The following is an 11,816-nucleotide window of genomic DNA, read 5'->3' as shown; positions in this document are numbered from 1 at the left end:
ATCACATAGACCAATGGGATGAAGATTAAATCTGTACAGGCACATCGTTTCTGAAAGAGAAAGGGGAGTAACATTAATGATATTCTCAAGCATTAGCCCAGCCTTGTTCATTGCCATAAATGCCAACATGATTGGGAACCCAATCCAAAAAAAAACATAAACCCCTTCACGGAGTAGAGCAGTATACATATATAATATTTCATAGACAACTGGCAAGGATCTGCCAGCATTGAAACTGACTAGGGATTGTATAGAGGAGAGAGAATCACTAAATATAACAGACTTGAGCAGTTTAAAATCATTTACAAATTGAAACGCTAAAAGAATAGCTATATGTTCTGCAGAGCATAAAAGCACGTGGTCAGACTGTCTCGATGTTTTACTGCAACCAAACTCTGGAGTGCATATCGCTGCCGCTACTTTACCCGTCTGCTTGCATTTGGAGGCATCTGTAAAACTCTGCAAAGCACAATCTAGTGACATCAGGGGATCAGACTTTTTAATTTGAGACAACAAATTACATGGACTTTGTGGTATGAAAATATGCCATGGTGGAAATGGTGGGGTAATACAACGTTGTGTAACAAGCTTATCAGCGCCAGAGTTTTGATAGATATCTTCAGCACGAAGCTTAAACGGACGAGGAGCTTTCGTATTATCCTAATAGAGGACATCGTAGACAGAAGATTCCAACACGGCACATGCCGAATTACTTCTACTGGACTTAAGCTTAACAACATACTTTAGAGTACGGAATTGTCGTCTAATATACAACGGCCATTCTTTACACAACATCTAGAGGACATTACCCGTATGGCAGTGCATTAAACAGAATCTAACTTAGACTTCAAAGAAACACACGCCGAATCATATGCTTCGCAGCAATAATCTAAGCGGGAAAAACAAAAATAGTTTTCGGACTGTCTTGCCTTCAGTTTTGAATGACATCGATTTAATCACTTCCTGTATGTTCATCTTAAATTTTTTTCCGATCATCACATGACCATGTTCAGCTTGCAAGAATTAAAGTTTATCTTAATGCTGGGTCGGATTGTCGAGGTGTCCAGGATAGCTGGTGCTCTGTTTGATAACTGTGTCTAATTCCATCAAACCCGGAGCTCCGGTTCATCGAGTTGAACAAAACCGCCACGTTGGATATATGTACAGTTGCAAGCCGAGTGCAGCTGATGAGCGAACAATAAAATGAGCCCGAGTTACTTTTGTCACGACCCAAACTGTCTGTATTATAAAGAGATGACTTGTTCGAAATACACGACAGTTTAGCCGCACAAAAAGTAACCAAAACCAGCAGATTTCATTTTACAACAATTTATTAGGTTTAACAAGAACAGATGACAACACTTTTACAAATACTAAAGTACTTAAGTTTAACAAGAAAGGATAGCAGCATCTATACAAATACTAAAGTACTTACATGTACAACGGTGTCAAGTCCAGATGGACGCATATACTCCACAATGCTTAAAAATTGCACACAGGCAATATTCATGAGAGGGAAAATCCACAGAATAACTGAGTGTAGGACAAAATATACACAAAATTCACAAACAGGGTGCGTGTACTAATAAGCACTGTGTACACAAGAACACAAATTAAATATACAAGTTCAGACTGAACAAGTGCTCGGTGGAGATAGGATATAACAAAGCCAGAGGCTATAAAGACAACCAAAATTCAGCACAAAAGGCCTACTAAAGTAATACACAGCGAAAGCATCCAAAACTCTCAATAATTCTCCTTTCTCCCCTCACCTGCTTTCATAGGTCTTATATAGACTGGTGGAATTGTCTAGAATATGAAAATTCTTGAACACTTGTTGTAAACAAACAGGCCCCGAACCGAGCGTATTCTGGAACATTCTAAGGTAGAGGCAGACAACAGGCCCTGAACTCAACATATGTAAACAGTGGCAAGCTAAATTTATAAGCTGACGGCAGTTGTGCACATAACACTTTACAGGCCTAGAAGGTCTTTCAATACCTCAGTCACACTAGGTTCTGAACTCGGGTCCATCGCTATACCAACTAAGGTAAAGGGAAAATTCCTGAAGCTACTGCTGGCATAAGCATTCGAAAGCTGCTTCCGTTACACCCATGTATAAGTAAACTATATATATATACATTTTTTTTTGATTGGGTTTTACGCCGTACTCAAGAATATTTCACTTATACGACGGTGGCCAGCATTATGGTGGGTGGAAACCCGGCACAGCCTGGGTGAAACCCACGGCCATCCGCAGACCTTCCCACTTCCCACACACGGAGGCCCATATATATATATATATATATATATATATATATATATATATATATATATATATATATATATATATATATATATATATATATATATATATGGGCCTCAGTGTGTGTGTATATAATATATATATATATATATATATATATATATCACAATATACAATACATATTTCTTATTTTTTAAATGATTTTTGCAATTTATTGATATTGTCATGTGTGAAATAGAAGGAGTCTATGAACAAAGGGTTTTAGTACGACAGTTTTCCTTGATGAGGTTAAATGAATACTCGAATCATGGTCTTGGAGATAAAACGAGTTCCGTTATATATATTAGCCTCATTAATGGTTGCTGGCTCTTTTGTCGTTTGACTTCTTTTTGATGTAAAGACAATGTTCAAAATCTGCTTTACGAGACAATTTTGTAGACCAAAACAGCCTGTCTAAGTCTGTGCAACGGTAGAGCTAGGTCAATCTCTTCAATAACATTAAATCCTAATTAATTCGTGTGGCAATTAGATTTGACTTAAGTAAAGATCAACATATTGTCCGTGATATTTAATATCGTTTCATATCGTATGCTGAAATACCCACTTGATTTTTTTACCTCGACATTATTGTATGAAATGTCATGCTGTACTGAACCAAATCTGCAGTACTTTTTAGGCCGTCCAATCGCTTTGTCAATTGTCAGACACGTGATTTCAGTCGATTATACACACTTTACCCACTGAGCCAGGCTTGAGTCGGTTATTACCTACTTTAAATGGTAACGTTTAACCTATATACAGGGTATAGAAAGGGTAAGCCTTAACGCTATTCGAATAAGCCAATTACGTGCTATACATTCTGAATCATTATGGCCTGACATTTGCAAAACGAATAAAAGCAGTACTGGGTCTTACTAGAGCTAGTTTGGGACCAACTGGATTTGCAGAGAGCGGAGTTTCACTAAGCTTTTCCATCTTTAGCCATGTTCACTTTGAATGGATTGATGGTTGTCCTAATTATAAGCCTGGTGGTTTTATTCCAAAACGTCCGCGGTGGTAAGTTAAACCTGTATCTTTAAAATGGGATTGATGTTTTAAAATTTTTGACCCGTAACCTTCATTATAAAAAACTTCATCAACTAAAAAAGTTAGCTTCTTGAAAAAGAAAGGAACGATGTCTATTCCATATGGCACGTTTGTTCTGTACAAACCCTGATAGACTTGGCCCCGAAAATCCCACCTACACGCTCTTCTCACAGTTAATCACAATCTTTAGTCTATTTATATCCCGAGCCTAACAACTCCCCTGATGAAATTTGATACAGTATGAGGTGAAAAAACGTGTCTGTGAAATTTCGGAATTCATCTACTGACAAGCAAAAAGTGACCAAGAATTATAACTTAGTTTTCCAGCGATATTAAACGTCATTAAATATGAAAATGAGCTGAACGTGTTTTTTTTAAACTTGAATAGGTTAAACATTGCCCTCGGTAATTTCCGTAGGCACTCGCACAATATGTAACAAGTGGATCCCTGTCGACGTTCTGTTCATTGCAAACAGTGAATGCAAAGTAAATATGCACCAAAAAACGATGGAGTGACCGTTATCCATCACACAGATGGCCCAGACATGAAAAAAGGCGAAGTTATTTACAGATGTACACAGACCTTGTCACGAATGGCCACAAGAATTGCATGAGATTTGATACCGAGGAACAGAAGTCGTTAACTTTATCATTGTCAGATGACTCTGTCCTGTTAATTTGAGATAGTAATCGTCAACTTCCATATTCCCATGTAATATTTCTGTAGCTTTGGCACAGTGGATTTCAACGTTTACAAAGCCAGGACAGTGATTTTTTCAGTGTCACCACACACAGTGATATTTGCCCCTTACGAGCCATAAAATACCAAATATGCTAGATATTAGTGGAGATAAATAATGAAGTGAAGTGAAGTGATGGAGTGAATAAACTCTACAGTTATTCAGAAACGTATTTGCAGAAACGTCCCCCCCCCCACTCTCTGTGTTGTAATTCGGAATTGTGGCTGCCAAGTTTGAAGTCTGCAGGTGCGGTAGTAATTAAAAGATAGGCTATCATATATTTCATTAATATAACGACTACCACCTCCCACCCCCCAAACACCCAACCCTCCCTCACCACCCACCCCCACCCTACCACCCCGAACTGCTAACCGCTAGCTTCGAACTACTATTTAAAGTATTATATGTTGGCAAGTGTGTGTTTTGACCTGCCCCCTGCTGCTAGTACCTTGTTAGTACCCTTTCCAAAATAAGCAACAAATAACGTAGGAAACTAAGTGAAGGTTACTATAAGATCAGGTTGCAGACGACAAATAATAGGCCTTATAAAGCCATTATATATAATCCGTATGTTTATCGATGGGTTCAGCTTACACGTGAGAATTACTTTCCTAAAAGTATATTTTCCTAAAAGACAATCCTTCAATGTAAAGGGATATCATTGGCATTAGGGGCTCCGTGTCTGGGGGGATTACCACGCCCTCGGAAATGGGTTAGCTGTGAGTTCAAGTCAAGCTCATGCTGGCCATCTTTCCGACCGTAGGTGGGAAGATATGTCAGCAACCTGAGCATACTCGTGGATTTCCCCCGAGATCTGCCCGGTTCCTTCCCACTACATTGTTGATCGCCGTCGTATAAATGAAATACTAATATTGTTGAGTACGGCGTAAAAGCATCAAGTAAATAAATAAATTTTAAAAAGGCATACGCAAGGGTTTCATTATTAATGAATAATATATGGCAGTTTATGTTCTATAAGGCGATTTATGGCGTGAAACTGAGACGAGCTTCAGACTCTCATCAGCTATCTACTTGTCACGTCACGCCATCAATACCATGCCTCCCTGCAGGTATGAGGGGCCAAATTAACATTTAATTAAAATTAAATTATCGATATCGATAAATAAATTATAGGCATCGCTAATTAATTTATTGATATCGATAAATAGCCATCTTTATCGATATCAATAAATGTATTAGCGATATCGATAAATGAATTATCGATAACGTTATTTTATTTATCGATATCGATAATTCATTTATCGATATCGATAGATATGGCTTTTTATTAATATCGATAAAGCAAGGACATTAGTCGCATGATAATAATAGCTCCCTTCTAACAATCTCACGAGATTTTGGCGTTGTTTGAAATAGTTCTACTGACAGGTTTTCCGAATGTGGACGATGTTTTTCGTGTCCTAAACAACACAATATCTCGAGTTGAAAGAACACTTCAACAAAATATTGATAATTTGGATAACCTAAAAACAGATTGTCCCAGGATTTGGAAAACTTGACGCGAATAAACTCAGCGTTGTCAACAGACACTGTGAGTTCACTGAACAGGGCACTCCGCGATTTTCAAGTACAGGCCCGTATACATTTATGATCTGCACCATTATCATCAAATGTAGGCATCACAGAAACGGTCGGCGTGAAGACTAACTTACCTACACCGCGTAGAAGTAATACCAGCAAAGGTAAGCCAGTCAGCATCATTACGCCATTATACACATTTCTCAACAAAACTTAACTTTACAGGTAAAGTACGTGTAGTCCTTCGGCTAATATAGTGTAAATTATCAGTTTCTGGTTTACCAAGCGAAAGAGAAATAAACTAGAAATGTGTTTTAGCAGTAGAAAAGAAATTTCTGGCCGCAAATGTATATGTGAAATATTCTTGAACAAGTAAATAAATAAATAAATGAATAAACAAATAAATTCATTTTGTTACTGGGGTTTGCTGATGGAGCTTTATGGCGAAAACGGTTGATCAGGCAAATGTAATTTCAATGTAATATATCAATATCAGTTTAATCATCAATAAGCTTCTGTTTTATCTAGCGTAACAACATAGGGGGAGCAGTCATTTCCATTGAAACTAAACCGGAAACACTATTTATCGATATTGCTAATTCATTTATCGATATCAATAAATAACACAAAAATATCGATATCTATAAATCAATTGTTGATATCGATAAATGGATTATCGATTTCGATAAATGAATTGTCGATATCGATAAATATTTATCGATATCAGTAATTTTTTAATCGATATCAGTAATTGAATTAGTGATATCGATAATTCTCGATTAAATGTTAATTTGGCCCTCCATATGCAGGTGCATGACTTCGACTACGATCACACAAAGTGCTAATCTCACTTAACATGTCACATTCGTGTACTTTCTTACAGTTCTTGTAGTAATATGTGTAGCTCCTTCCGTTATTAGCGAATTTCCCATTAATAACATTTTCATAGAGGAAGTATTTTATAAGAGGCTGTTCCTTCTCGTTGTTTCTGACCCTCCTTAATTCCATTCTTCTGACAGGCATTGGTCAGTCTGTCTGCTTATCTTATAGAACTTTGCTACTTTGGCAGTAGAAATGCGATATAGACTGTTTCTAATGAAGGTTTGCATGTGTTTTATCCATTTTCGACCACACAAAATGTTGACAACCGCCTTAGAAACAGATACAGTCTAAATTAAACCAGTAGTCATAAAACTAACGATTAAGTAACTTACGTGCAATTTGGTTACAGAAGAGTATCATCAGTGTACACTGGACATGGCACAGGACTTTAGGGCTTGTTTCAATACATTTGGTTTCGGAAGTGGCCCTACAGATGGCTTCACACCCAGGGTGAATGCCTTTATATCTTACTGCAGGTAAATAAAACGTATGCTTAACCGCAAGGATGCAATAACGGTTTATTCGTTTCATAAAACATTCAAGTAAACACTTCCGGAAAGTTTGATAAACTCCTAAATGTTTTTTTTTTATATTTACGAACATTCTGTGATATATAAATGACAAGAACATCCTTGGATATATGTAGAATGCCGTGTCTTGTAAAAGACAAGAACATCCTTAGATATGTCTAGAATGCCGTGTGTCTTATAAATGAGAAGAACATCCTTAGGTATGTCTAGAATGCCGTGTGTATTGTAAATGAGAGAAACATCCTTAGGTATGTCTAGAATGCCGTGTGTCTTGTAAATAACAAAAACACACAAACGAAGTTTTTACGACTCCGATGCCATCAACTTCCGCACAGAATGCCAAGGATAATCAGCTAACTTTGTCAGCAAACTCTACTTTTCTTTCGTCCTCATCCTGTAAAGATTACACAAGTCTGTTCGGTGGCGCAGTTTTCAATAACTGCACTTTTAATTTTCCCTTAAACGTCTGCATTCCTTTTCTTTAACTTTCTGTTTGTAAAATACCGCTTCAGCCACGTGCGCCTAACCCAGTTTCCCGTCAGCCAATGAAAGTGCTCTACTCAGTATTCCATATTCATCCGCAACAGGCTATCCGCTATTTTTACGCGATATGAAATAATTAGCAGGGTTTTGCCCAATTTGTTTAGCGTTCGAGTTTATTTACTTAGGTTTTTGACAAGTGGGTGTATAATAAATGGGTTATTGGATTGTATGGTCCTGTGTGGACTCGTCCTGGGCGACAGAAAGGGACTCGCAAGCTCGTCTCTTTCCTAGGCGCCCAAGACTCCTTCATACAGGACCATACAATCCAATAACCTATAAATACTATCCTTAGATATGTCCAGAATGCCGTGTGTCTTTTTGATGACAAGAACATCTTTAGATATCTAAGGCTCTCAAATGTCCCGAAATATGCGTGTGTATGCCAGTTGAACATCGCTCATTTCTGTAATGATATGCTCAGGCGGTCAGTCGGCAGAGAAACACATGGAAAACACTTTATGTCAATTTCGTTTGTTGTCGTACTATTCTCTCTCTCAGTGCTCCAGGTCGAACTAATGGGGAACACTGCGTGAACGATTTTTCGGACACTTGCCCAAGGTTGTTTCTTGCACCCGACCCTTCCACGTTCCGCAAACGACAGCAGCTAGCTTCTCGGACACTGGATTACGTGTGCTCTAACATCAATGGTAAGGCTGGTAGGATAAATAATAAACATGTCTGCATTCCCTTAAGAGGCGATTGACAACGAGCGATTTCCCACAATGAAGTCCTTATGTAGAATGTCGGTTCAGGTGCGAAGTGTCGTAGCTTCAGGACATCGCGAAATAATAAAAGTAAATTTCAAGGTTTACTACTTGCTTTTTCATTGACTTGTCTCGAAAATATGTATTTTAATGAAAACAACTCTTATATTGCGTAGTTTGAAGGAAAGGAAACGAGGTCTAATATATCTTGACACTTAAGGTGGCCAAGGAACGATGTCATTATTTAATACAAATTTTGTTTTATCAGTTAACCAGTCCAGAAAATCGGTTTATATTCGTTAAACGCTATTATATTACCAATAACACGTTCTATGTGAAATTTGATTTTCAGTACTGGAGAACAAAATAGATTGTGTGGAGGGAAAAATGAGGAACGTGAACAGATGTGTCCGGGATTCTGTCGAAATACACACGATGCAGATGGCTGCTGCCAATACCACCCTCAACTTAGACAATCTTCAAGACATGATGATGAAGTATGTTTTTAAAGTTACCCGCTCGGTGAAATAGCTAAATAACAGATTGTTGCAGACTTAGAGAACACCTCTCACACACACACACACAAAACAAGTCTGCCCAAATTTCGTAAAGAATGAATAAATGAATGAATGAATGAATGATTACGGTTTAAATCTACGCAAGGAAACAGACACCAGCCCCATCAACCAAGATGTACGTTCCAGGTCAGTAACGCCACTTCAGTAAATGACGAGATCATGTTTAAACCAGGCGACAGTAAAGTATTTAAAAGCCAAGAGGTAGTTCAGCAGAGAACGGTGTGTTTTACACAAACCTGTGGAGCGGGAACGGTTCCCTATTGAATAAGGTACAAGACAGTTCTAAATAACATGAAATCTTTGTCCATGGACCAGAACACCGTAAATCTGACATATGTTCTGTTATTACGATAAATATTTTCTATAAGATATTACAACACATCTGCAGATAAAATGAGCGTCTACAGCAGCGTCAAATAAGAGCTTAAAATTACTCTATACATTTATAAAACCAAAACTGTCAGATTTTTCTGCGTATTCCTGACTCATTTATTTATTTAATTATATATTTATTTCGGATAAACCATCAACCTATATGAATGTCTTTATGTGTGAGTGTTTGCTGTGGTTTTACGTCGTGCTTAACAATTTTGGGGTCATATGAAGACGAGGAGTTATTAGGTGTGTGTACGTATATTGTGTCTCGGCAAGGTAATCAGCTACATACAAGCGGTCCATATAGATACCCACGCCATATTGGTGGAGCCGCAAACTTTGCAAATAGCCACTTGAACCTCGTCTACCACTTACTATCATTAAGATCCTATAAACATTTGCATCGGGAAATGCATCTGTTCAAGGCATATGATGTGTTCTAGGGACTGATAGGCAGGCAGTAGAACCACAAACTCGCCGAACGCTCCATTTGCCAGATGTAAATTCGCATATTAAATACAAACAAAAACACCATAAATCTGGCAAAAACAGAGAAATACTAACCGTAAGTCTACTAGAAAGTGTCTTAATTTACTTATATTTTTAACTTTAGACAATGAATCGTCATCTGAGCAACCTGCAGGTGGTCGTGGGTTTATCCCGCTCTGTGCCCGGTTTCCTCCCACCAAAATGCTGTTCACCGTCGTATAAGTGAACTTTTCTGGAGTATGACAAAAAAGATCAATCAAATAAACAAATAACTATATAGGGTGTGTCTACTATAATTGAGCACTAGGCTACACGACGAGAAATCCCTTATTTCTTCATTATGAATACAAGACTACCATTTTTGTTTTTGTTCGTTTCAGCATCGGTCGGGACCAGATGGGCTGCTTTGTCGATATTCTACGAGAAACATGTGGGTCGGCCGTGTCGAACTTGCTGGCAAACTTTATATACGGATTCATAGTTTACCCGTATGAAGACCATTAGTTCAAGGCGACCACGCGTCGCTCGTAAATTACAGGATTTACAACAATTAACACTTCACTTGTTTTCTCGAGTTATAAAATTATTCAGTGAGTGAAATACTTCGGAGTACCTGGTAAAGCACCAACCACGTAAATAAATCAAGTTATTCCATGCTCACTGCATTGATTGTCCCATTTGTTTGTTTATTAAAAATAAGATTAAAAGTGTTTTCCCGCTCTGATGAATGTTTCCGGAAGCCTAAAGTTATACTGACGTTTTCTTCTGGCACTGTTTATTTGATTTGTATGCAACTATAACGATTCGACATAATTTTCCTTTTAAACAAGTATCACGACGAAACGACATATCACCGCTGATATTTTGAAACTGTTCTTGGCTGTGGATCCTTATAGAAAAAGATTCGTTGCAAAGATTGTGCGTCATTGTGGGAAACGAGTTAATCGGCCAAGACAAAAAGAGATCAGCATTTTACGGAATAAGGGTATCCATGATTTATTTGTTCGAAATACTGTTTGTATGACTGCTGAATGAGTATTTTATTTCTCGTCAACATTACGAGCGTAAGACATGTAAAATCAGTGTATTCCGGATATGTAGTTCTCTAATGAACCACATGGACGCACGACGACTTGGTCAAAGTCAAGGTTTCTTAAAGTTTTACTTTTCTCTGCGGGAATATAAGCGATCTGCACCGCTTAGCGGTTCTCCTGTGAAATTCGGACCCAAATATTTGCTTTTCACCTTTAATGTTGTGTATGTGCGTTATCCTCAAAATTTGCGACCAGCGTGATGGTGGAACGAAACCGGATAGATCTCCGCACGACGACTTGGTCAAAGTCAAGGTTTCTCAAAGTTTTACTTTTCTCTGCGGGAATATAAGCGATCTGCACCGCTTAGCGGTTCTCCTGTGAAATTCGGAGCAGAATATTTGCTTTTCACCTTTAATGTTGTGTGTGTGCGTTATCCTCAAAATTTGCGACCAGCGTGATGGTGGAACGAAACCGGACAGATCTCCGGAAAAGCCAAAAACCATTCGCAGATTGTTGGAAGACCTTTACTGAGAATACGATGCATATCTTGTTACATTTTCTAAGCTCTACTCATTACTTCATTACGCTAATTACCACTTAGTCAACTCTTTACACAGTCTCCGTGACGGTGAAATTTGTCACTCTGCTAAAGGACAAATGAGCAATAATTAAAAAGGAAATACCTTGAAGAGCATAACAGAAAATCAGATTTTTAAGTAAAACATTTACAAAGATTGGATAATGTTCATGCAGTTAAACGTATTTAGTTAATATTGTCGTTATGTAAGACACACGAGAATTTAAGCAGAGTAGATATAGGGTAGATCCCTAAGTTTGGTAGGCTCAGGCAGTTTGTGAACAATATCATCATTAACGATACAGCTTTCCTGTTGGCAAAGAAAACTACGTTCATGCGCTCAGGTGCTTCTTGTCATTTGTTTGTTGGCTCAGACTCCTCTGAAAGAATAACTGTCAAGGATATTTTAGGCTTTTGTGACTGGCAACGTAAAGAATTTGTGACTGCAGAAGAACAAATACAAAGGCTGTATG

The 11,816-nt window shown here is 38.0% G+C and overlaps 1 protein-coding gene across 1 annotated transcript; it reads left to right on the top strand.

The window, feature by feature from the left end:
* Nucleotides 1-3,198: 3,198 nt before the first annotated feature.
* Nucleotides 3,199-10,422, top strand: LOC135480770 (uncharacterized). Its single transcript, XM_064760692.1, has 5 exons — nt 3,199-3,322; nt 6,863-6,989; nt 8,085-8,233; nt 8,643-8,787; nt 10,113-10,422. Exons 1-5 carry the CDS (start codon nt 3,250-3,252, stop codon nt 10,234-10,236), a joined length of 618 nt encoding a protein of 205 aa, XP_064616762.1. The 5' UTR covers nt 3,199-3,249; the 3' UTR covers nt 10,237-10,422.
* The last annotated feature ends 1,394 nt before the right edge of the window (nt 10,423-11,816 follow it).

Source organism: Liolophura sinensis, chromosome 13, assembly GCF_032854445.1.
Source record: "Liolophura sinensis isolate JHLJ2023 chromosome 13, CUHK_Ljap_v2, whole genome shotgun sequence".
In the NCBI taxonomy this organism is placed as follows: domain Eukaryota; kingdom Metazoa; phylum Mollusca; class Polyplacophora; order Chitonida; family Chitonidae; genus Liolophura; species Liolophura sinensis.
This window is presented reverse-complemented; position numbering and strand designations above follow the sequence as displayed.

Excerpts from the sequence above, each read along its gene's own strand:
- LOC135480770 (XM_064760692.1), top strand. The coding sequence starts at position 3,250 with ATGTTCACTTTGAATGGATTGATGGTTGTCCTAATTATAAGCCTGGTG. Across the intron at positions 3,323-6,862 it reads ATTCCAAAACGTCCGCGGTG|AAGAGTATCATCAGTGTACA; the intron begins GTAAGTTAAACC and ends ATTTGGTTACAG. Across the intron at positions 8,234-8,642 it reads CGTGTGCTCTAACATCAATG|TACTGGAGAACAAAATAGAT; the intron begins GTAAGGCTGGTA and ends TTTGATTTTCAG.